Below are 26766 nucleotides of genomic sequence, written 5' to 3'. Positions count from 1 at the left end.
AGAATCCAAAATTATATCTGAAGTCATTGAAGCAGCTAAGCATTCATTTGGCAGACAGAGTATCTGAATAGAGCTTTAGAAAGATCCTTAATGCTGTTGCTAGGTTAGGGCTGTGTGTGTGTGTGTGTGTGTGTGTGTGTGTGTGTGTGTCCGCGCGCGCACACGCGCACGCGCTCACGCATGTGTGTGCTACACGTGAGCACAGTAGCAAAGCCTCCCTAACATAAGCGACATGTACAAAGGTCATTGCACTTTTTATCTCAGAGGGAGACCTAGAAGAAGCCCTCTTGTATGGCTTTCTAGGAAATCCATTTTTTTTTAGACTTATTTGTTTGTTTATTTATTATAAGTACACTGTAGCTGTTTTCAGACACACCAGAAGAGGGCATCAGATCTCATTACGGATGGTTGTGAGTCACCATGTGGTTGCTGGGATTTGAACTCAGGACCTCTGGAAAAGCAGTCAGTGCTCTAACCACTGAGCCATCTCTCCAGCCCCGGAAATCCATTTTTTTGTGTTGCATGAGTCATGTGAAGTACTGGGGAAGGAGCCAGGTACACCCATATGTGGCTGGCACAGAAACAGCATTGGAATCTTCTTCCTGAGGCTCAGCCTCATGGGATCCTGAGCCCCATGTTTGCTGACTACTGTTTCACTCCTACTCAAAACCATGCCTGGGCTGAGCAGCCTCACTTCTCTTAGGGGCCGCCCCCCCCTCACTCCTACCAGAAGTGCAGAGGAGGGGGGGGATGTGGCTGCCACCTGTGTGCTTCTGAACTCCGGCAGCTGTGGGAGCACGTCTTTGACGGGGCTCTTGAGTCACAGGTGATGATTCTCCCCTCTACTAATGGAGTGCAGAGCGCACTGGCTGCCTCACTGTCCCTTTGTGAACCCTTGAGTGACAGTAGATTTCGATTCAGTATTGTGTGCCCTGAAGCTTGTTTCTGAGTGCCATTCTGGATGGTCCTTGCAGATACAATGGGCTAAACACACACAGAAGTCATGGTCCTCTTTTACTACACACACACACACACACACACACACACACACACACACACACACACGCTTGAGAAATCCAGCCTTCCCCCGCTGCAGTCCTGAGAATATACCTAGACTCCAAGCCAAGCTGTCTCCCTCTACCCTCCTCCTCCCAATGCCTCGTTCCTGCTTTTATTTCGTTTTAGAAGAAGCTTAGTGATCATGGACTTCAGCTCTTGCCTGGAGTGATCCTGTTCGCATTTTATTCTTTGCACAGAATAGGAAGGAGGTTCGCTTGCTTTGCGCAGAGGCTGAGCTACAGGAGAAAGCAGAGCCAATGTGATTTATTGAATGAAAGCACTAGACACTTACCAGCAACTTGTTCCTCTGCTGCCTCGAAGAGCTTAAGCAGGTAAGTCAAATTAATTGTTTTCTTCCTCCGTGGATACATGTGGGGCTTTCTGTGTCATTGATGAGCTTTTAAATGTGCAAATGTGCTTGTGATAGTGTTGTTTAAATTATATATATATATGCATATGTAATATATACATATATATGTGTATATACATATATGTGTGTGTATATATACATATATGTGTGTATACATACATAAACACCTCATATATGTATATATATATGGGATATATATCTGTATGGGATATTTATGGGAGGTGTTTGTGTATGTATACACATACATATATATGTTAATGTGTGCATCTTCCAAAGTTCACTGCAGGCAGACCACACACAAAGAATGTGAGTAGGCATGTACGTAGTAGTCTGAGATAGTGCACACACTGCCATGCAGAACTATAAGGGTCAGGGGTGGGGGAGGCCCATTTCTGACAAGTGAGCACTCTCCTTGCAGCCAGCTCAGTCACGTGAATTGCTTGCATAACTGGCTACCGTTAGCTATTAAAAGAAATGATCATTTTGTGGTAGAGATCATTTTCTTTCACTCTGGTTCCTGATACCCGTTGGATCAGGTAAAGTGGGCCCCACCATGCTGGCAATCCAAACCCAGGCATGCTGCTGCCTTTGGGTCTATTCTGCAGGATGAGCATATAGAGCGTGAGATCAGAGCTCTGTCCATCTTGGTCCAGCCTGCCCATAAACCACATGAAGACGGACAGAGAGGACACATGATAGTGAGAATCCCTGCCAGGGTGACATGGTGGGCATGCATGTGAGGTCTCGCTTGATTCTCCATCTTCTCTTTATTCCGCTAAGATAGCTGGTTGATGGGGAGGCTTCGAAGTGGGGTGCTGTAAGTGTCTGGTTGGCTGTGTTACCTATTGGTATGTCCATGGCCACAAGGAGTACCAGTGCTATTTAAAGATGACTCGGTTGCCTTCCCCATTTCCTAAGCAAGACATGAGCTGACCTCTGCAGGGGTGGGGAAGGGGATGGGGGAAGCTATTACTTTTCCTAAGGTCTTTAGATGGTCTCCTTAGCCTTGTTTGCCTAGGCTTTATGGCAGCCTCAATCCATCTCTGCTGAGTTCAGAGTCCATATAAACGTCACAGAGTTTAATGTCTCTGGTGCACTCCCTCTGCTGTAGATCCCTGGCCACTTAGAAGAAGCTGTGGCCTCAGGTGCTGACAAAGATGGATGACTTTAGAACAGAGAACAGCAGGATTCTTCAAATAAAAACCAAAGTCAGGAAATCTGAGAGATGGGTGAGGCCCCTCCTAGTTAAAAGGATCCCCAAGCCACTACTCCATCACAGAGAAAAGTCATTCTCCCAAGTGACTGTCACCGTTTCACAAATGATGGCATAAGAGATCGAAGGAGACAGGGTTGCCTACCGGTTAGACAACTGGTAAGATGGCAGGAAAGGGGAGTGTGTTTGCTAATTCCCACACTCTGGACAATTCCCCTGGGCTCCCTGGGTCTCTATCTCTCTATTCCCCCATTCCTGGCTGTTTTGAAATAGAAATGCTAAGCTTGGTTAACACAGCCACAAGACATTGCTCTCAGCTCTGTCCACAGTGCCCTTTTTCATGGACTCAAACCATCAGACACCCATAGGGCATGCATGTGAGGACCAAGGGATCTGTGTCTTTTCCCTCCCTCCTCTGAGGGATACAGAGGACCTGGTAAGAAGCCTGGATGCATTTAGTGGGAGGGAGAACGGAGCCAAAAAGTTAAACTTGAAGAAACTCAAATTTAAATAAATAGGCCATGTCTTCAAGATTTTTTTCAATTAGTAATAACTGATTTTCTCTAACTATCATTCCAAAATCTGAAGTCTTAAGTTTTTTTTAAAAGGAACTGTGCAGGTGTTTTATGGTGGGTGGAGGGCGGGTGTGGGTAGAATCCATGTATAGAACTTATAACTTTCAGCTGTTTGGTTACACAGTGTTACCGTCTATAAATGCAGTGTAATGTGGGGAGTTCTAGAAGGCTATTTTGGCCCCCATTAAACTGGCTCACCCCAATAAACTGTTAACACCTCTAGTATTAAGATACGTGAAGACATTTCCTTGGAGATTTTGTATTGCTAGGTATTTCTTCCTTCAGAAGGATTAACTCATTAGCCCTTGATCCCTTCCCATATTATTTTAACCTCAACGGTGCCCAATGGATAAATGATTATCATCTCAATTATTCTGATTTATATTGACCTCACTCCAACCTTCATGAACTGCCTTAGTTACCTCGCTCTTCATCAGAAAAGCAAGGGTGCTTACCTTCTTTCTATGGGATCCTTGAAGATATCATCTAGACCAGTGGTTCTCAACCTTTCTTAATAAAATCTTGATAAAGGTTTCAAAGTCACTTGGAGAACAGATTATCTTCCCCTCTGTGAAATCCACATTTGGCACAGGTGGAGAGCTAATATTTAATAGGACACACTTTGTGTTTGTCAGGGCATTCTAAAGATGAATGGGAAACACTGCAAATGGACTTCGTGTTACAGAAATCTTAGGCTAAGTATATTTTGTCCCCCACCACCACCACCAAAATGGGAGGTTGGATCATCAAAAAATATTTCACAATGTTCTCTCTTAGATTTCTTCCTCTCTCTCCCTCTCTCTCTCTCTCTCTCTCTCTCTCTCTCTCTCTCTCGTCTTTTAATTTATTCCTCATTATTTTCATGACTTTGTCTGTGGCCCATTACATTGAAGTAGGGTTGTCTGGAAAATGCTTGGGCAGGGGCTGTATTTAATTGAGCTACAACAATTGACCTGTGTCTGCACCACCGAGGAACATGACTCCACTTTCCTAAGCAACCATTAACCATTATGCTCAGGTATGGGAGGGTGAGGGAGACTTAGGCCATGTCTCCCTCTCTGTGATGGAGTGTCGATGGACCCTGTCTTAGGTGAGTTGCCATGCTACTGTGCATCCATATATACAACAGTGCGTCATGGACAGAAGACAGCTTCTCACACCACCCCTCCCCATCTTCTGGATTTTTCTCCCCATCCATCCTGAGCCTTGGAGAAAGCAACTGTCCCGTTTGGGGTAGACTCACTTATTCTCAACCCCTTCCTCAGTCATAAGGATTCTCTATGTTAACCACCATTCACTTCAAGCTGAAACGTTTTGACCAAGACTGAGAGCTACACTAGTCTCTGTGAATATACAAATATTTAGCAGGTCTTATGATATCATGTCCACATAGCAAAGTGACAGTAATAGATTCCCCAGTATGGTTTGGGACCTCCAGGGTCATGGGCTTTTCAATAGATTTACTGCACCAGGCATGCATTCTTCCTGTGTAGTGGTTTTATAAACCCAACCAGAAGGTGGTTGGTGACCCCTACAGTCACAAGTTCTCTGACTTTTTTCAAGAGATTCATACATGAATCTGACATTCCCACCCCCTTTTCCTTTGCAAACAACCTTCTAGCTACCACCAAATGAAAATCTCAACTCTCAAAGAGTGTGTATTTTTACTTTTAATGGGCATGTGCTAGTTGTATACATGTATTGATTGCACTGAGAAATTCAAGTGTGCAGGCATAATGTAAATGATCAGAACTCATGGGTCCGTCACTTAAGGGTGTCTGATGTCCCTTACTACATAGCTTAATGTACTTGTTCCTTGTCATGTGTGTAAAATCCTGGATGTCTGGGCCCTGCTATCTCTCTGGCTTCTTTCCTAAGGCCCAGGTACACAGCACCTGCTGAAATGCACCACTGCGCATGTCAGAGCCCAGAGGTTGTCTATTCCCTGCTTCCAGCATGTTCTACCAGCCCATCTCCACATCCTCTTCTCTCTCTACAGGCTAACCTGAGCTTGTGTACCTGGAGTTTCATTTCCACTCTTGCTAATTGTTGTACATTCGTCATTCAAAGTCATTTTCATGAGTCACTTTCTCGGACCCATTTTCCAGTCTCTTTTCTCATGGTCACTTCCTGTTGCTCACCATGTCAGCCATTCACTTCTCTGTGACACTTCTCTGTCTTGGGCCTTTAAGCAGAATGCTTAGAGTTCAAGCTCTCCAACAGTGTTAGGATATGCAGTGATTAGACCAGAAAGCAGAGCTCTCCTAGCTGGGGTTCATGTTTCTCTAAGAGACCTCGGAGAGTCGACTTGACCTTGCTACTCCAAGGACACAGAAAGAAGGCTGTGTGTGTGAACCAGAGAACAGGGAGACTGAATCTGCAGGCATCTTGATTTTGGCTTTCCCAGACTCTAGAACTGAGAGAAACAAACTTCTGTGGCTTATACGTCACCCAGTCAGTGAGTTTGTTAGCCATGGACACAGCAGCACAGATAGACTGAGACACACACGATGCTACTAGCCAACTCCCTCCAAGTGCTGTAGAGTATATGCTGTCATTCACGCGCCACATTATTTCATAGCCGTGTGTTGGTCTCACTGTCTTTCCTTCTTTTTTTTTTTTTTTTTTTTGGTTCTTTTTTGGTTCTTTTTTTTCGGAGCTGGGGACCGAACCCAGGGCCTTGCGCTTCCTAGGTAAGCGCTCTACCACTGAGCTAAATCCCCAGCACTGTCTTTCCTTCTAACCTATGAGCACCCTAGAAACAGCTCAAGTAACCACTTTAAGTTGGGTAGGACTTTGCCTGTGTTGTGTTGAAAGTCTTGCACACAGGGCCTCTGCAATCCCAGGAAATCTGACAGTTCATGACTGTAGAAGATATCTACGTTCTCATGAGTTCCCAGGGCCACTCAAAGGCTACCTAGGCCACAGTTAGATCATCCATACGTAGATTTTGAATAACAGAGTCACCATTAGTTACTGCTTAGCTTTCTTCCCCATAAACATATTCTCCAAAACTGAAAGTTAGGGCCAGCAATATGGGTCAGTGGGTGAATTATTGGTACCTGCTACCAATAATGTTAACATGAATTCCACCCCCAGGGTCTCACGCAGTGGAAGGAACCAACTCCCAAGAGTTGTCACTGACCTCCACGGTATGTTGTGCCATGCGCACATGCCCACTGTAGGAGCCCATGTGCTCATGTGCGTGTACACACACACACACACACACACACACACACACCAATAAATGTAATTTAAAAACTGTTTATAAGAACTTAAAAACCAGTGTTCATGAGTCACAACTGACATTTCATATATAAATTTCATTTCAAAGGGCACAGAGACTAGAAAGGTAATTCCCACTGCTTATATGTCAACGCTGTAATAGGGTTGGCCACCTCTTAGCAATCAAAGGCACACCTGTCACGTTAACAGCGGGTGGAGAATAGAAGGGGTCAAACTTTCTCTTCATTCTGGTGACAAGTAGGTTGAAGCCAGAAGGTCCTCTGATTCACATCACAACCTAAAGAACAGTATTTTCTGGATCAAAGATGTGCCCTTCACTGAGCGCGTCCGTCCCCTCAGCTGTTGGGAATGACTAGAGCTCTAGCTTCTAATATGCTCTGTCTTGAAACTACGTCTCATCCAGGCTGGCTCAGACTGCTTCAAAAGTACAATGACACTGAAAACTTTCCACAACCAAGCTCCAGTGGCACATGGATTCCTAACTAGGACAAGGAGTCTTGACTTTGCAATCAAGGTCGAGCATGGAGAAGCTGCTAGGCAGCCAGGCTAAGGCACCTTAGCAACAAGGGTAGCAGAACTGTTAGAAGCTCGGGCTTTGGGGGTCAGAGTTTACATCCTTCCACTTGATTTTCTGGTTGTAAGGTCCTGGATAAATTACCTAGCCTCTCTGGGACTAGGTTTCCTTGTTTATAAAATGAAGATAAATAACTGTTTCTCAGTCTATCAGCTAAGCTCAAGTATGAAATGAAGATAAAACGATGGCACTTGTACCTGGACGGGGTTGTTAATGCAGTTGATTTCTGTCTACGAAAGCACAGCTTGATTGTACATTGCATATTGAGAGATAAAATTCATGTCACTGAAGTCAAAGGCAAAAGAGAAACTTATTAGAGATGGGGGGGGAGAAAATAAAAAAAAATGGAGTTGGGCTAGTGCTTATCAGCCTCATGAGTAAAATCATTTGGGAGCTTAAAAAGATGGCTCAGAGGTTACAAAGCAAATGCTTGCTCTTCTAAAGGTCTGGGGTTCGATTCCCACTAACCACGTGGTAGTTCATACTGGCTGTAATTTCAGTTCCAGGGGGCTCTGATTCTCTCTTCTGACCTCTGTGGGCACCAAACATGTGCATGGTAGGACTATGCAAGGAAAGCTCATATTCAAGCACACAAGACAATGGGGGCCACTCTTCTTCAAACCATTAGCCATGGCTCCTAAGGAGCTCCCAAGACAGTCTGCAGTGGGGAAATGGAGATGAATTATGTATCTCCTGAGGACTTCCCACCTCTTGTTTCTCAGTGGCCAAATTCTGTCAGTTCTAGACAGTGTCACTGGGCCAGGGCTGAGGCAGCTATTGTCAGAGTGAGCATGATAGAGACCCATACCCAAGGAAGGGTATTTGGCAGAAACCCCACAGATGTGTAGGAAGGCAGTGGACCCCAAGCCCCAGGCAGCCATGGAGTCTGTCTGAGCATGCTCCTCTCTGCAGGCTACCTTATCATTTCAGCCCGGTTCTACATGTACTCACACAGCCTTCACAGATCTCCTAAACAGAGTTCAGATAAAGCTATAATATGTCCAACAACTGTAATTTTTGATAAGCCCAATTTGCAGATTATTTTGTGGCTTTCACTTTTAGTGTTTCCTCTAAGAAATGTTATTCTGTCCAAATTTAATAAATCATCTCTGTTTTCATCTAAAATATTTACAGTCTTAGCACTTACATTTAGATCTATGACTTCTGGGGCTGTATCAGTCAACACAATGCTTGCTGTGCAAACATGAGGAACAACGTTTAGATCCCCAGAATCCATGTAAATGCTGTGTGGGCACGGTGGCCCATCTTTACTTCAGCCCAAGGGGAGGTGGTGACAGAGGATCCCTGAAGCCACTGACTAACTGAACTAGGCAAAACATCAACTACATTTCAGTTGAGAAGTCCCAATCTATCTAATAAGGCAGATCTAATGGAAGAAGACTCCTGTGAACAGCCTCAGGCCTACACACACACACACACACACACACACACACACACAGAGAGAGAGAGAGAGAGAGAGAGAGAGAGAGAGAGAGAGGTGAATCCACACATGTATGAACCCACAGGTACACAAACATCACACACTGACACCTACACTAAAAAAGATCTATGACTTACTTCAAAGTAGCTTTTTATACACTGTGTGAAGCAGAGGTTGGAGCTGTTTGTTTGGTTTTGGTTCTTACCCATGGTTATTCCAGTGTTACAGCACTGACAGGAGACTGTCTTCCTTATCCGATTACCTCAGTGCATTTTCCAAAGGCCATTAACCCTATGTGTTCATATAATTTGTGGGGCCTCGGTTCTATTTTACTCATCTATGTTGCTATCCTTACTCCACTGTCTTTATCTCCATGGTGATTCTAAAACTGACCCTGCATGCCTTCACCTCTGTGGCTTTATAGGGAGTCTTAGGACCAGGAAGTAGAAGTAATCTAATTATCCTTTTCAACATAGTTTTGCCTTCATTAGATCCCTTGCTTTTCTCTAAAAATGTCACTTCAAAATTACCTTTCAGCTGGTATTTTGATTGGAGTTGCACTTTGTGATTAAGTACGATGTTGACTATAACTTTATATTAATTACTATGACCACAGAACCTGGCAGAAAGGAAAGGTGGGAGTTCTGTGTAGGCTCATAGTCTCTGGGGGCTTCGGTCCATCACACTTAGATGTTCATGGCAGAGGAAACATGAAGCAGAACTTCCTGGTTCCTGGTCTCATGGCAGACCGTGAAACAGAGAGGGAGACAGGAAGCACAGGCTCGGTGTGACCTTCAAACTTCCACCAGCCAGGACTCACAACCTTTCCAAATGACGTCAGCAACCAGGGGACAGATGTTCAAAACATGATCCTGTGAGGAACAGTATAAAACCAACATTTAACTAAGTCTTTATTCATTCCCTCTGATTGAAGGAGTTCCACTATACTCCTGCAAGTTCTTCTCGATTCCAGTTGGAATCTGTGTATCGTAAACTCAGTCGCCTTCTTGCATCTGTCAAAATGACTGTGCAGTGTTTCCTCTTCTCCTTAGTGCGAGTTGATATATCTTAAAATGATATTCTGTCAACACGAGTGTGTTGTTGCGTTCCAGTGAATTTTTTATTTCGGTCACTACACTTTTCATCTCAGGACATCTACTCTGTTCTGTTTCATGATTTGACCTCTTTAATAATTAATAGTCTTAGTTTAGCGAGATGGCACTCTCGCTGTACCTTCTAGACCCGATTCCCTGTAGCTCTTTAAACACACTCAAAATGATTGGAGGTTTTGTGCATTAGCGGTAACATTTGGCTTCCTTGGGGGCAATGGTGACTGACCTGTTTATCTTCTTGGATGTGACCTGGGTTCTATTTATGCCTCACAATTCTCTGCCGAGAGCTAGGTGTTTTTATAATTAAAGAATTACATAACAACTGTGAAAAGCAGATTGTCCTGTCTCCCCGGCATTTGTCGTTGTCTAGTAACTTTTCAGAACTTAAGTCTGCAATGGCTATGTTTTTGGAACATACAGCCATTGACATCCTTGCCTGGTTTTAACTGAGTGACAGAAGCAAAACAGAGATGTCTTTAAACTCCGAGGATCAATGTGTCTCCATCCTGCATGCTTTAGGGCACACTGCCAACATTCCACAAGGTACTGGCAACTCTACCTTAGTCCTGTGTCCTGCTTGCACAGATCCTCCCAGTTAAACAGAGAGGGGAGATCAGGAGCCCCTCATATAATTCTTTCTTACCTCGCTCCCACCCCTGGGCATGAACTTGCTCTGCTAGACTCTCAGTAATGTGCCAGAGAGTTCCCTTTGTTTCTAAATTAGTCCCGAAGTTGAGAGCAATTTCAAAGACTTGTTTAAAAAAAAAAGTCGATGACCACTAAACAACCACGACAAAAACAAATACTCCAAGGGAAGAGGCCCATTGCTCTTTCGGGGTGGCGAGTCAAACAAAAATGACAGGCATTCTAAGTGGATCTCCTAGGGAACAACCAGACAGATCAAATAATGATCCTTCTAAAGGGTGGAAATGAAATGTTGAAGGACCACCAACCTCATAGTCCCTTTCCAGCGGCTCGAAGTCTCCTTTATTTTAATGAGTTTTGATTTTTCAAGGCTACTGAAACCTGGAGACAATGAGAAGGGAGCAAAAGAAATTGTAACCAAGGGCTGGGGATTTAGCTCAGTGGTAGAGCGCTTACCTAGGAAGCGCAAGGCCCTGGGTTCGGTCCCCAGCTCCGGAAAAAAAAAAAAAAAAAAAGAAATTGTAACCAAGCTGGACACGTGTAGTGCATTCAGTTCTCCACCTTAAATAGGCAACCCCTTTTGTCTAAGTTTTCAATTTTCTTAGATTATTTTCCTTTATTTTGCCTTCCCCTCTAAGACCTGAGAGTTGAACTACTATTTCTGTTTGTTTCTACACATTTCTATAAAAATCTAAAACAAAATAGCTACATTTGCGTTTTCCTATCGCGTTAAAAGCAAAGTACAAGAACTTAACGATAAGGCCATGTTAAAAGCCTGTAAGGAAGACGAATGACGGTTCCGTATGTTGGTGTCTGTGATTTTCGTCGCAAAAAGACCTGGGGTAGCTTCAGAGTTGCTGCTATGCATTGCTAGGCTCCCGTGCATCAAAAGAGATAGTGGTTTTCATTTCTTCACCAATTTAATGTTCATGACTTTTTACTCAATGTTCTGTTGTCTGTTTACATATGATAAGCAAGATCAGAGGGTTTAGATAAGGCACCCCAAACCCACATATGCTGTAGACAGCCAATTCGCCAGTCAAGCAGGAGTCAATCAAATTCCAAAGGTTGCCACTGTGCAGAAGAGTGAGGACAAGAGCATAGTTAATTGGTGGAGACAGTCATAGTCATAAGGCTGGACAACAGAAATTTGCCTCTCTCTGTTTCTCTGTCTCTCTGTCTCTCTGTCTCTGTCTCTGTCTCTCTCTCTCTCACACACACACATCTGAGATATTTAAAATATTTGATATTTAAAATATCAAGGAAAAGAAATCATAAAGAAGGAAGATAGCTCAAAGAGTGGGAACACGCTGAAGAGTAGCCTGGAAGGAGGGGACAGCTGGGGACCATGGGGCGGAAGTCAGAGAGGCAGAGAAAGTCATCCTACATTGACAGAAGGGAACAGATGGGAGATGAGCAAGGACAAAGGGGGGACATGTGGGTAGGTGTCATCAGTTAGAGGGCAAGGAGCTGGAATTTGATCAAATGACAGGAATTTATTTACGGGACTCCTGGGCATTGTGGGAGATACAAAAGAATGCAGAGTTATTTTGGGCAGGGTAATGATGTAGGGAAGACAGATGGCTTGAACTAGGGTGTGAGTGCTGAAGGAGAAGGCTGGAGACAGAAGGCAGAAATAAAGAGGTTAAGGCAATCCCCACGTGATAGCCTGTATATGGATCTGGAGCTTTGTGGAAAGAGATATTGAAGAAAACCCCGTAGCCACTATTGAGTCAAAGTTAAAGAATCTGTAGATTGGAGAGGAGAGATGATAAATCACCTAGCTGTTCTGCTTCTGCTTTAAAGAAAATTAAAATGCTACTAAAGGTATATAAAACTGCTCTCACAGGCAATGCCACATGACACCTGTCTAATATAAGCCCATCTACCTAGCGAAGTCTGGGTGGGAGCTGATGGGCATGAATAAGACTAAATCAGGCTCAGCCATCTTTCTGTCTTGGAAGAAGTTTCAAGTTGGTTTGAAAAGGCACCTAAGGACATTTAAATGCCATAATGGTGGTATTCCGTTTGTTGGAGAGAACATCGATCAAGAGAAGTTGGTATTAGCATCCCAACTAATAGAAGATGTCATTCAAAATGTGATAGAATTTTGCTTTGTTTTGTTTTTCAGAAAGTTCAGGAACCAATGCCACAGGGGCTTCAGAGGGCAGAACGCACACTTTGCACCACAGTGTACAGGCTAACAATTCCGTTTTCTGCACTTACCCATCTGATACACATCATACAGCAGGCAACCACAGACTTTCCAGCTTCCAGTTTTCTAGAGCATTACCCAAAATAATGGGGGATAGATTTTGAAATGATAAACTTGACTTCCCAGAAGTTGACTTCGGGTGTGAAATGAAGAGGGTGGAGATGGGGGTACTAGAGATTTAAGGAGCAATGGTTGATACCCCTTGAAGAAAGTTAGTCAATAATAGATGGCTCCCACCCAGAATATCCAAAAGAAGCAGGGTCAGTCAGTCCTGTAGAAACTATAGAGCCCACTGGGGAGGTTAATCAAGTGGACACAATTGATTTATACTCCAAGAATGGATGGGGGCAGGGAGAGTGCAAATAAGAACCTTTCTTATCCATCCAATAGAGGTCAGCATCTAGAGGGAAGGGTGTTTTAAAAGTAGCCTCAATTACCTATGCCCAGGCTTACACACATCTCCTAGATACAACATTATGATACTTATCTAATTGGGTAAGATACCAAGGGCTTTAAGTTTTTGTGTGTAAATGGATACTTCATATAGAAATGGCGTTGTCATTTTCTTCTTGCCATCAGTCAGCTCCGAGACCAGCTCTCCCAGGGTTTCCATTTTCTCCTCTAAAACAGGAAGGAGCTGGGGTTGGTGATCTCTGCAGGCCTTCCAAGCTAGAATATCACATTCGGAGCTGAGATTTCCAGATGGCTCATGGAGGTGGTAGATTTCTCTGTTGTGTGCACTCATCATGAACGCTTTTTCCCCCCCTCCTAGGAACTACTGCTCAAAAATGACCCAACAAATGCAGAACTTACATCTCTCTCAGTCAAAAAAGCACAGTGCGCCCTCGTCTCCCAATGCTGCCAAGCGACTGTACAGGAACCTCTCGGAGAAGCTGAAGGGCAGCCACTCGTCCTTTGATGAGGCCTATTTCAGAACCAGAACGGATCGGCTGAGTCTCAGAAAGACCTCTGTGGTAATAGAACTCTTCTACGGCCATGTCAGCTCCATTGTTCAAGAATTTAGTGAATGTTTCCTTTTTACACATAAAGTCCACCAAGACAGGAAGAGTGTGTGTGTGTGTGTGTGTGTGTGTGTGTGTGTGTGTGTGTGTGTGTGTGATGTCATACTATGTTTGGATGAATGACTTTTCCCCCTTCTTTCCTTAATTTTTTTCCCTAATATTTTTTTTCTTTGGCTACCAGACCAAATAAACAAATCTCCAAAATATTCAGCTTGAGGGCATAGAGGCGTGGACTTAGGGGCAGATTGCTTGCCTAGGATTCATAAGGTCTTGGGTTCAAGGCCCTAGCAATGCCTGCTCCTGCTCATACACATGAACACACATACACTCAGTTTGAAAAAATGGAATCTTTTAGATTAAATGGACTTTCTGGGAGCACCAGTACTCATTTACAAAATAGTATTAAAACTGTTTATAGGTTTCTAATAGGTGTGTGTATGCACATGTGTGTGTAAATGCACGCGCGCGCACACACACACACACGCACACACACACACACACACGCACACACACATTTCACATACTTGTCAGGGACATTCAAAATAGAATCCAGGCATAGAACTCTATTTATGACATAATGGAGAGAGGACAGAAAAGAAAAAGCCAGCAAAAGAAAGGTGGAAAACCAAGCATGTACACCAAACTTTACCAAACACACTCCATGCAACACAGCAGTGCGCTCACCTTTGCGTTCCCAGGCGGTCGAGGCAGAGCAGGAGAGACAATCAGATGTGAGCCCCACCCCCCCCAATTAGTTCATAATGAAAAGTGTATCAGTCCATCAGGAAAAATGAATATCTTCCTGTTGCTAAATTGCCTGCCGTGTCATGGCAATTAGGTCGTAGCAGGCAGCATACAGAGTATATCACAGATGTTCTCGGTGGTTCTCTGCACTGGCTGTGGATCAAAGAGGCAGACGGATATTCACATGAACAAGTAGATTTTTGCAAGGAGGTACGGGCTCCATTTGAGATTAAAGCAGAAGTAAGGCCTAGTCTTCCCAGATAGAAGCAAAGTTAGAGATTGCACGGGGAAATAACTTAAGAGGGATAAAAACCCGGCAGATGAGAAATTAAAGACACTAAGAATCATGAATGAAGGCATACTGGAGACAGGGCAACGTTTTGATTTGGGATCCATTTGTTTTCTGATAAGGTTTCCTGTTTCACACCCATTTTCGGGAGGACTTAGCTTGGTAAGCCCCAGAGGCCCTTGGTAAGCAAGCATCAGAGTTTGACAGACTGTAGAAAAGACTCTTTTCTATTCAGTACAGTCTCTTGCAGCAAGAGAACAGCACCCCACAACAGCCTTCTCCTCTGGGTCCCTATTGTCAAAACAAGCATTTGCATAATCGCCTTGTATTTTCCCCAGGTCTGTGCTCGGTCTAAACTGACTAGCAAGTCTTGCATAGGGAAAAATCAATTTTTGATGAGGCTAAAAATAAAATCAATCCTGCCTAAATGTTTGGTCACTGACGATCTTCCGCATATTAATCAGATCCCAGCACTAGGTCAAGACCAATAGCATTCGAACGTCTCTAAAGGCAAAGCAATTCTTAGAGAAATAACACATAAATATTGAAGTAGGATATGTCTCCATCTTCCCTGGTGAGCTACAAAAAAGAAAAGTATTTGTGAATATCCCAGAGATCTTTTTTGTTCATTGTTAATCTTTAAGAAAAAATTTCCAAGGGGTTGGGGATTTAGCTCAGTGGTAGAGCGCTTGCCTAGGAAGTGCAAGGCCCTGGGTTCGGTCCCCAGCTTCGAAAAAAAGAACCAAAAAAAAAAAGAAAAAATTTCCAGAGAATCATTGTCCACGTTTCTTTTTTCCTATGGGTGATCTGTATTTTATAAATATCTGAATCCTGGTTCTCTTAAACAATTAACCATTTGCCACTGTAGCTCTCCTAGGCAAACCTCTTCAACCTCTCCACTCAGCGTAAAAATGTATGTAATAGTCAGGAGTCTGAGCTAAGAAAGAGTGGGGTTATAAAAGCCAGGTTATGTATTAATGAGTTTTATTGTGGCTATGACAAAACCACTTGACAATGGCAGCCTCAGGGAGGAAGGCTTTATTTGAGGTTATGGCTCATAGTCCATGGCCACTTGGCCTCATGCACTTGGCAGAAAGACCTTCAGGACAGGAGAGTATGGCGAAGGCTCCTCTTTAGCCCTTAGTGGATGGGAAGAGAAAGAAAGGGAATACAGAAAGAGACCTATGTAAGACATATGCTCAGTGACCAATGACATGCTTCCAGTGACCTGCTTCCTCCAGCTGGGCCCCACCTTTATTTCATGGCCTCCCAATAAAGCTACCACATTAAGAATCCACCAAAGATTTAATCCATTGACCAGCTCGGAACCCTTTCAATCTAATTGTCTGTAGAAACACCCTGAAAGGAGCATTCAAAGGTGTTGTTTAGTGAACATCTGAGCATTTCTTAGCCCAGTGAAACTGATGCTAATAATTAACCTTAACAAACTAGATCTACACATACAGGCATCACGAGCCTACAGGCAATGTAGGGAATTGACAAGCAATGTCTCTATTTTAGAAAGATTACGCTTGTAACAGTATGGTCTGGGCTGAGGAGAGCAAAACTAGCTGTCAAGATAAGGGATACTAACACCTGAGGATAGAGAAAGAGGGAAAAAGTTGAGAGAAACAATCAGAGTGAACTATGGATACAAAGTAGCCATAATTAAAACCACCTGTGGGGGGGACCCCATTATCTATGCCCCTATTCCTCAGGCTGCACTCTGCAACACATTACCCCAAAGGTAGAATGAAATACAATAAAATACATAGTAACATGATTAAAGGCCCTGAGAGGTGCTAGAGCAAAGAACGGAGAAAGTTGGCTTAATTCAGTTAATTAAGTTGGCTTAATTCAGTTAATTAAGTTGGCTTAATTCAGCAAATAGTCTTCCTTCAACAGCAGACTGGCTACAGGGAGCTGACTTTTCTCACCAGCTTAAAGACTGGGCCATATAACACAATATTGTATCATTCCCTCACATTTAATGTGTCTCTGAGAAATCGTGAATGGACTGGCCAACAGAGTGCTGACTTTGAAGGCCACGTGACAAATGCTAGTTCTGTAATCACCCACTTGTGTTTGTGTGACCCTTGAAACAATCTCCAAAGTCCTGAGATACTGCCTGGGACGTTCATTGTGCCAACCTCCTTTCTTTCTTCTCCAGAACTTCCAGGGCAACGAAGCCCTGTTTGAGGCAGTTGAGCAGCAGGACCTGGATGCTGTGCAACTCCTCCTCTACCAGTATACACCAGAAGAACTAGATCTGAACACACCGAACAGTGAAGGGCTGACACCGCTGGACATCGCCATCATGACCAACAACGTGCCCATTGCGAGGATTCTTCTGCGGACGGGGGCCAGAGAGAGTCCACACTGTGAGTAAACGCAATGTAAAAGCCTATGTCATCCATCAGTTGCTTTGTTCTATGTCGCCAAAGTAACAGAGCAGGAATGGTTGGCCAAGCACAGTCCCTGGAAACCTTTCTGTGTATCCAAAGACTTTCGTGCAAAAATCAATTCATGTTCATCAGTTTAAGCACTTAATTGTTCTCTGATGAAAACACAGTGAATGGAATTGAAAGGGAGCCTCTCTCTTTCTTAGGAATTTAATCCAAGCTTTCAGGTCTATGACATCTTCAAATGATGGTACGGAATTGGGAAACATCTGTAGGACACAAATGCACAATTGTTTGGGTCTCTGCATCCACAGTCAGTGCTGGGGCTCTACTCAGACACTCAACAGATACTTAGTGCACACTGTCCTGAGTCTAAGAAGGCAGTGGCAAACTGCATAAGCTCTCTGCTCTCTCGGGACACTTAACGTCCTAGCGGAAGAGATTGCCAATAAGCAAATGAATTAATACATCACACCATAAATTCAAATAGTGGTAAATGTGAAGAAAACAGAGTAGCGGTCAGTAAGGGAAGGGCCAGTTTTCAACAGGATTGGACAAGAGAGCCATTGCTGATATGGTGCTGGATGACTGATGACCCAGATGATCTAGGAAATGAACCGTGAGGTGTGGGGTTGTTGTGGGAAGAATAAGTGGGAAGTGCAAGTCCTGAGATGGTCAGAAAGGTAGCTGAGGTACCGGGAGATAGCATGTAAGAGAGGAGACCACAGATGAAGTCACCAGGACTGGACAGTACAGGGCCTATAGCCATGTGTAGATACTTTCCTCTAAAGATTGAATGTGATGGGGAGGCAGTTGTGTGGTCTCTTTTACTTTGGAGGACCAATGTGATGCTCTATGAAAAATGAACAGAGGAGACAGTTGTAGAGTTGGGACAATCAGTCAAGGGGCTCCTTTAATGAATGGTCCATGGAACTGGTACCAGTTGCTGGGACTAGCATAACAGTAATGTTGACCAGAGATAGATATCAGACAGTCAAGAGACAGATAGATAATGTAGATGGGTAGATGGGTAGTCAACGATAGTAGATAGGTAGAAGATTAATAAGAGATAGAGAGATATACATAGACAGGATAGATGACCAGCGGATGGTAGAACTGATAGATGATTGGTCAGTGATATAAAGTATGTGGTAGTGGCGATGGGCTGTTTGTAGATTGAAAGGTAGCATACATAGACAGAATTCACGTGCCATAAAATTCACGCATTTAAAGAATGTAATGTTCTTCCATAATGCAGAGTCAGCTAATCATCATCACAATGAGTTTCAGAACTTCTTCATCACCATATAAAATCCCGCACCCTGACTTATTATTCTTAGACTCCTTAAGACCCGCAGTCCCAGGGAATATCAGCACTCATTTTGTTGTTGTTGCTGTTGTTGCTGCTGCTGCTGCTACTGCTGTTTCCACCAATTTCTCTCTTCTAGACTCCACACACAATGGAGTCACATACAGTATGGCTGGGTGCTATTGGGAGTACTTCAAAGTGAGGAAATCCTCGGTCCTCAGCATCATGAGGTCAGAGCTCACATTCTGCTTGGTGCAAACTCTCTGATCCAATGACCACAGTGGCTCAGTGCCACGGTTTTTAGGTTCTCTGGACAACTTACCAAACTGTGTGTTTTGCTCATGCCCATGTGCTTATTTCTAAGTGGTGGGCCCCAGAAGACTAGAAGATCAGAGGAAAGTAGTACATGATTAGAAGTCGCACACCTCAGCTGCCAGATCTCAGAAACCACCATCACCCGAAGAGTAGGTAGTGAGATAGACACTCATAGCAGGACACTATTTCAAAAACAAAAATCTAAACTCGACAACTCATGTCAAAGAGTATGAGGAGTAGGATGTGGCAGAGGCTCGGCAGAAGAGCTGTCTGGTCAGAAGGCCACTCCTTCTCAGCAAAATTTAAAGATTCAGATAGAGAACAAAAAGGAGAAGGAGGAGGAAGAGGAGGACGAGGAGGAGGAACAGCTGAGGCTGAGTGGGACCTCTGCTGCCTTCTGATTCATTTGCAGTAATGTCTGTCCTCAAGAGTCAAAGAGATGGGGGTTGGGTTGGGGAGAGAATTAGAGGGTTTGGACACAGAGTGCAGACTAAACCCCATCCTGTATGAACAAGGAGACTATTCATGTGGATGTTACCACTTCTTGTGCCCTAGACTGGATGAAACATTAGTCCTCATCACCTGAGACACTGCAGAAGTATGCATTTTCCCTGTGGGCTGTAAGACTCCCAATGTGCCAGAGTCTTTTATCATTAAAAAAAGCATTTATAATTAAGCATCCATAGGAGCACTCATGTACGGGGCTGGGGATGTGGTGCACTTAAGAAAGGATCAACCTGCGTAGATGCACAAAGCCCTGGCTTTGCTCCTCAGCACCTCCCACTAACCGAGCACTATAGTGTGTGCCTGTAACTCTAGCCCATCCGTGGTAGGGACACAGAGATCAGAAGTTCATGGACGTTCTTGGCTAGAATGCAAGTTCAAGGCAACCTGAGCCTTAAGAGATGAACTCAAGCACCAATTATCTGGCAAACTCAAACCAAATATGCTAATGATTCTGGGTCTTCTTTGCTCCCACTGGGGGGATGACCATATTGTTATGGCAAAGTTGCAAAAGGGGGAACAGTAAGATAAAATGCTTAGGTCTCTGGCTCTGGCGAATAGGATAATTAAGATACCCTGGCCCCCCAAGAACACAAAGTGACGTCTGCAAACTCAAGTATATGCAAAGTAAGAAATCTTGACTGAGTGTCCATGAGGTTCCTGCATGCACTACATCTGGATTTTAGTACTAACCTTTCCTCATGAAATTGTTAACTCAGCTTTTAAAAACGACTTATTTGTGATTATGATTATTTGTGACTGTTTTATTTAGGGTATTTCCTTCTGCTGTGGTAAAAACCTTGACCAAATGCAACTTGGTAAAGAAAGAGTTTATTTCAGCTTACACTTCCACACCATAGTCCGTTATTAAAGGAAACCAGGACAGAAACTCAAGGCAGGAACCTGGAGGCAGGAACTGAAGTAGGAGCTATGGAGGAGTAGTGCTTACTGGCTTGCTCCTCGTGGCTTGCTCATCCTGCTTTCTTAATAGCAGCCAGGGCCACCAGCCCAGAGAGGACCCCACCCACAGTGAGCCAGACCCTCGCACAGCAATCACCAATCAAGAAAATGTCCCACCAGCCAATATGGTGGGAACATTTCTCAACTGAGACTCCTTCTTCCAAAATGGCTCCAACCTGTGTCAAGTCCGTATTAAACCAGCAAGCACACTGGCCTAAGGCCACGCAGTTAACAAACACATGTCAGTAACACAAGCCCAAATCCACTGGATGCTAATCTCAGGATCCTTCTGTACAAATCTACTGTCTTTCTGAATAACCAAGATGGAGAGCTGTGATCAGGGGGCTCCTGCGTCTTTTCTTTTGAGCTATTTGCTGAAATCCTGTGGTGCATTTATTTGTTCTGTTCTGTGCACTAGGGAGCCATTTGTGTTGGATAAAGGCAGTATAGAAGAACACAGTGTTTGCAGGAATTTTAAATCCACTTTCGAAATCAAATACAAAAGAAATAGGATTGCTTCTGGTCCAGGAGTATGAGGTTTCCCAGGAGGAAAGTTGCAACCTGCTGTCTATAACCAGAGGCAAACACCTGTTCCCGTGCTGGAAAGGCATGACTTAAGAGAAGAAAAATCACAGTAAAGTCTGAAATTCTTAGGATGCTTTACATAGACAAAAAAAAAAAGCTATTGCTGGCTGAGGAGATGGCTCATTCAGTAAAATGCATCCGAGCCTGGGTTTGATTCCAAGAACTCACAAAACAAAGCCAGGTGCAGCATTGCAGACTTATAGACTCAGCACCAGGAGGAGGCATGGACAGACAGGTCCCTGGGGTTCACTGGCAGCCAGCCTAGACTATTTGATGAGCTCCAGGCCAATGAGACACAGTTCCTCAAAAATATAAGGCGGAAACCACCCAAAGAATGAAACCCAAGGTTACTGACCCACCCACCCCCACATCAGCTCACATGATGTCACACTTGATCCTCACCGTTGACTTGGAAGGTAGGAGGTATTTCTCTCATTTGACTGTGAAGAAACTAGAAATAAGAAAAGTCAAGCCATTCACCTAGTATTGCCCAGCTAATGGGGTAGAGAGGCAGGATCTGAACCAAGACCTAAGAGTCACAACGCCCCAGTTGCCCAGCAGAGCCTCAGCCCCGTCCCTTCCTGGCTCTACTTTTCTAGTGACCAAACACTAGGTCAAAGCAGAATGCCAGGTCTCTGATACAGGTGATTTCCTTTCTTCCCTTCCTCTGATATTGCTCTTCTCCAAACTAAGCCCTGTACTCTTTTAGCTTTGCCAACTAATATGACTGGGAAGAAAGTCTTCTGTGATTTGCCCCATTTCTAAGCAGGAACCACAGCCTGGTTACACTTAGCATTTCTCTCTAAAGCCTTAATTTCCGAGCTGGACGTGTTGCATTTTACAAAAAGCCGAGGAGGCTGAGGCATCCCTCCCCAATCCCCAATCCCCAATCCCCAGGTATCATCCATACAACTATTTAGAGAGCATGGGAAGGTGAGAAAGAGAGAGGACAGAGAAGGGCTGAGAAGGACAGAGAAAGAAGACAAGAGAAGAGAGGGAAGAAGGGGAGAGGAGGGGAGGAGGGGGGAGGGGAGAGAGGAGGAGAGGGGGGAGAGGCTGGCCAGGAACTCATGGAGAGAGAGAGGAGAAGGGGAAAGGGAAAGGGGGAGAAAGGAGTCAGGGAGAGCAAAGGGGATCAGAGAGAGAAAAGGGGCAGAGAGAGAGAGAGCCAGGAGGGGCCAAACAGTCCCTTTTATAGCAAGTCATTCCTGTTGCCAGGTAACTGTGGGGTGAAGTGTAGAAGGAGTGCCAACAGGATGAGGGTGTTTCTTACTAGCGTTGTTTGACACTTGATCTTGTACTTCTGGGAAGTCCCTGAAGTTGCCATTCAAATTTGCAGAGTCGCCAGCCTAATCGGAAGGTGAATCCACTGTCTTTACTCAGCACTTACGATGTTCCTCCCTCCTTTAATCAAGTGGGACAAAGTAAAGTATCCTGCCAGGAGCGTATGTTCAAGACCCCAGTCGATGTTCAGAACTGTGGAGAGTAGCATCTATGTGTTTACATGTATCACTATATTTAATGCTATATGTAGTTACATGTAACGTTTCCCCTATACACACAATAAGAGACTAATAATAACACTAGTAGTAAAAAATAAGAATTTACTATTATTACCTTCTCACATTGTCAAGTCAAATAAAGGCTATTTTTGAACCCAAGCACTGCAATGTCATGGGGGTGAATCTGATTCTTGGAGATGGCTGCTCCATGAGTAATGGGTGGATAATGGACACAGCATGGATACCATGGACAAAGAGATGATTCTCACCCGAGATGGTAGGAAGGAGAACAGCGCCAGACTTGAGCACACCACCCAGAACAGCATGCAATAAAAGCCATATGAACTGTTTGTTGAGGGGAATTTTCATAGAATACTTTTGGCCTGGTGTTGGCTCTGAATAACCGAACCGATGACGAGTGAAACTCGGCTAACACCAGGGGAGCGACTATAACACTCACTCCCAATAAGGAAAATGCTGGCTGTTAACTAAAGGGGCTTCCCACATGTTTCCCTATAAGCTTGGAAGACCCTAGGAAACAGGCCAGAACATGGAAGGACTGCCACTAGGGACCATCCTAAGCATGGGAACCACGGGACTTTTGCTCTGGGCATTGATGGCTTTCCAGTAGCTAAGACTCATGCTCTGTGCTCTCTGAGAAAGCCTTGCTGTCCTTGTATATAGAAGCCCCAACCAAACCCCCTTCTCTCCCTAACTTACCATATCCCACTACATCTGCGAGTCACAGCCCAACATCTGTGCAGGCACCATCAGTGAGAGTCTTCCTTATCTGAGGCTGCCATTCATTTGCTAGCATGAAAGCCTGCCAATACCTCCGGTCCTAAAGACACAAGCTCCTTAGGATCTCTGCTGTGTGCAGTTCTGGTCATGTGCATACATGTTTGCCTCACCCTTTGGTCCTAGTACCAAAGACATACTAGATACTCAGAAAGCCGTTGGTAGAAACTTTAATCTTCTGACACCTTTACCTATAGGAGGGAAGGATGTAAATTTCCCAGGGACTTATGCTTTGGAGTACTCTGGGTTGTATCTGCTCCTATGATTCTCTAGACATGGTTGCTAAGTTTGATCCTCAGTGTACTTGGCTCTCTCTTCCCTTTTCACTCTCTAGTGATGTGGACTAGCAAAACTGTGGGATGCTCCTCGGTGTGTGGGATACTCCCTAGTATGTGGGATGCTCCCCAGTATTAGCTTTCCTTCTCTTTCTCTTGACTTGCTCTTCCTGTCTCTCCAGATCCCTCCACACTGCTGTATGGTGAGCCCCTCCCACACCTTAAAAGCCTCCTGCACCTCCCAGAATCATTGCATGTAGGGACTGTGTACAATACCACCACAGAGCAACTGTCACTTGTAGACAGTACAGACCCCTGTGCTGCAACCCCAGCGCACAGGATGTGCCCCTCGTTTCTGACATAGCCAGGAGTCTGTGCTGGTCCTGAGAACGGTGCAGGCTGTGTCTAAGAGGTGTGACTATAAACTAATGAGGCCGGCTTTGTGTAAACAAACGCAGCAGAAAAGTCTGCAACCCAAGCCAATGTTAGTCTTTACCGGGGGCCCTCCTGGGAGACTCCACGCTCACTCCAACAGCACTGCCCCGGCCTGAAACACTTTTGGGATTGTCTTCAGAGTCCGTGCATGAGAAAACCAGACTGGTTGATTAGTGACACCCGGTTTTTGTTCCAAAAACGGCACTGCCCAGCGTCATCACTCTCCCTGTACCATGGACTGGGTAGCTCTCCAAGGACGAAGATTTGCTGCCATTAAGAATATGGGGGAAATGAGCCCTAAGTAGATCTCCTAAGTGAATCACATATTCTTATCTGCCTCATTAAAAGAGGGGCATAAATCCTTACCCTGACTTACAAGTCTGCCCCTCAAAACTTACCTCCCACAGTATGTCACCCTTCTGTCTCTTGTGCACACCACACTATCTTGCCACAGGAGCCCTGTCCTGGATGTCTACTCTAGTTGAGATGCTTGAAGGCTTTAAATCTTGACCACTATATGTTCAACATCTCAGCATCCACACTGCAATCTAAAAGCAAGGATTTCACCAGATGTGGGGTGTCTTTAACCCTATTCCATATCTCTAAGTACTTAATATCAGGTGACTTCAGTCTCAGTTTCAATCACCCACTCTTCAACAACGGCTTCTTTCTCTTAATTTCAAGATATTTGATTGACAGGAAAAAGGCATAAGGGTTTGGTATTTGTGCACACTGCAGAGTAAGTACCATACTCAAATTCATTAGCACACTTGGCATTGTTCGTGTTGCACATAGATTCCCCAGGACTTGTGAAACTTCTAACTGGAAGTTTACACCCTTTGATACACGGCGTCTCACCATTCCTGTCTCCAGCACCTAGCAAACAACCTTCTGCTCTGTAATTGCGTGAACCGGACATGGTAAGGTTCACATCACACACACACACCTAGAATCCTGTGGTTTGCCTGGTCGTGTCTGGTTTCTCTGGGCTCTTCCACATTATTGCAAATGGCGGGATTTCCTTCCCTTGGGTGTCAGCTTTTGCCTTGAATTTTTTTTTAATGTAGCCCACACAGAGTAAGCTCTCCTCGTCACAACCTGAAATATTACAGAGAGAGTGGAATGACACCTTTGACTGCTTTTGTCAATGCCTTCTTGTGCTCCTATCTATGGTCGAGCTTCTTATCCCTAATGCCCAACATTCCCACTGTTACTGGTTCAGAAGCTATGCCTGCTTCTCCCCATTCAGTGCACACTCACCACAACACTGTGTAAGATAACCACTGGAGATGACGCTTTTAGATCTAAGCCTTAGCACAGGCTAAAAAAATCAAGTTTCTGGACTCAAGGAGTTCTGGTTTCAAGTTCCACATCTTGATACCTTGTAAGAAAAATCTTTAGCCTTTCCAGGCCTCAGCTTCTTTATCTGTTAGATGGCTATAATCTTACATTAGCTATTATCTCTACTACTAGGTATTCAATCATCCCCAAACCTTGGCAAATGATGACATTTATCACAGTTTCTGTGGATTAGAAATGTGGGACCAGGGTGGATGCCCAGGGCATCCATAAAAATGGCTATCGCCTTGCTGTTGACTTGAGTTCCAGGATCTACCCCATCACTCACTCAGAGCCACAGCCGGCAAGAACTCTGCATCCCTGGCTACATGGACCTCTCAGTGTAGCAAACCAATGACTTGGCAGTTGGCTTCCCTAACTGATAAGCCTTTCTGAGAAGGTGAGAAAGATCAACCAAGGCAGAAAAAAGTGTCCTTTGCTACCTAATCTTAGATGTGACCAATGCTATCTAATGTGACTAACACTATCGTGACCAACCCCACCACAATGACGTTGAATGCCTGGAAAAGTCAGAGGTCAGTGGATCTTACTGGAAGGCTGGCTGCTATACTCTTTATCTAGGACAGTTATGAATGTAACAGAATGGTACCTTTCAAGTACTTTGTTCATGTCCTGGCACGCTGTAAACACCCTCTAACTACCCCCACCCCAAATGTCACTCAGTATCATTCTCAAAAAAAAATCCAGGAGCTTCTGGCAAAGAATTAAAATGTTTACCATCTGCTACACAGTTTCTGGGGCAAGATAAACAGTACCAGCCCTGTGGATTATATGTACTGGCATCCCCAACACCACACTTTTCAAAGTTTGTAGAACGCTGTTGCAAAACTCCATGCACAACATAGATGTTAGCCACATCCATTGGCCAGTGGAACAGAATGGAGAACTCCAAAATAAGCCCACACTTTGTAGCCCACCGTTAACTAAGGAGCCAAGAATGTATCAACAAGGGAGGAAATGTGGGCTCTCCAGCACTGGTGTGGTGTTGGTTACCCCAAGCATGAGAATGGAATCAGACCCCTACCTTAACACCATAGTCAGATCAGTTCATAATGTATTATGTTCCTAAATAGGAGACTAAACTATAAACTCACAGATGAAGACAAAGGGGGAGGAGGAACTCCATGATCTAGGTCTAAACAATAATGTTTTGGATTCCACCCCAAAAGCATGAGTAACAAGAGACAAAAATTGATAACGTGGGGGTGGGGGTGGGGGGGAAATAACATCGAACTAAAAATCCATTGGACAATAACGCCAACTCAGAGAAGAAACAAGCAGGGACAGAGGTATCTGTAAGCACGCATCTAAGGGGAGGGTCAATGCCCCAAATGTGGAAGGAATTCAAATTAAAAACTCAGTTAAGAAATGGGCAAGACTCCTGAGCAGACGCACTCAAAAGAAGACGTATGTTGGCCAACAAGAATGTGAAGAAGTACTCAATAACACTAGCCTTGGAGGAATTCAAGGAAAAACCACAGCAAGATATAATTTTAGACTTGTCAGAACTGCTCTTTTAAAAAGACAACAACAACAAAAAGTAAGTGTTGGTGAAGACGTGGAAAGGGGATGTCTCAGGCTCTCGGTGGGGAATGGAAATTGGTATAAACAATTTGGAAAATATATGGCATTTCCTCTGACAACTAAAAATAGGTCTAAGGATGTGGCCCACGGGCAGGGCACATGGGTAGCATATGTGACATCCAGGATTTCTTACTTGGCATTTTTCTTTTTCTTTTTCTTTTTTTTTTAAGAAAGCGCTAAGAATAGTATTATTGTATGATCCAACAATCTCACTTCTGGGTATTTACCCAAAA

General features: G+C 44.3%; 1 protein-coding gene across 6 annotated transcripts in view; it reads left to right on the top strand.

Moving 5' to 3' along the window:
* Ankfn1 (ankyrin-repeat and fibronectin type III domain containing 1) overlaps positions 1-26766 on the top strand; it is a 388671-nt gene that overhangs the window by 230502 nt on the left and 131403 nt on the right. For all 6 annotated transcript variants that reach the window (XM_039087383.2, XM_039087381.2, XM_039087379.2 and 3 more), the window contains exons 3-5: positions 1257-1391; positions 13223-13424; positions 16676-16886. In XM_039087383.2, coding sequence (XP_038943311.1) covers positions 13239-13424; positions 16676-16886 — 397 coding nt within the window. In that variant the 5' untranslated portion in view covers positions 1257-1391; positions 13223-13238. The remainder of the gene's footprint in view (positions 1-1256; positions 1392-13222; positions 13425-16675; positions 16887-26766) is intronic.

The sequence above is a fragment of the Rattus norvegicus genome, chromosome 10 (assembly GCF_036323735.1).
Source record: "Rattus norvegicus strain BN/NHsdMcwi chromosome 10, GRCr8, whole genome shotgun sequence".
Classification (NCBI taxonomy): domain Eukaryota; kingdom Metazoa; phylum Chordata; class Mammalia; order Rodentia; family Muridae; genus Rattus; species Rattus norvegicus.
Note: the sequence above shows the minus strand (reverse complement) of the source record. Positions and strands in the feature narration are given on the sequence as shown.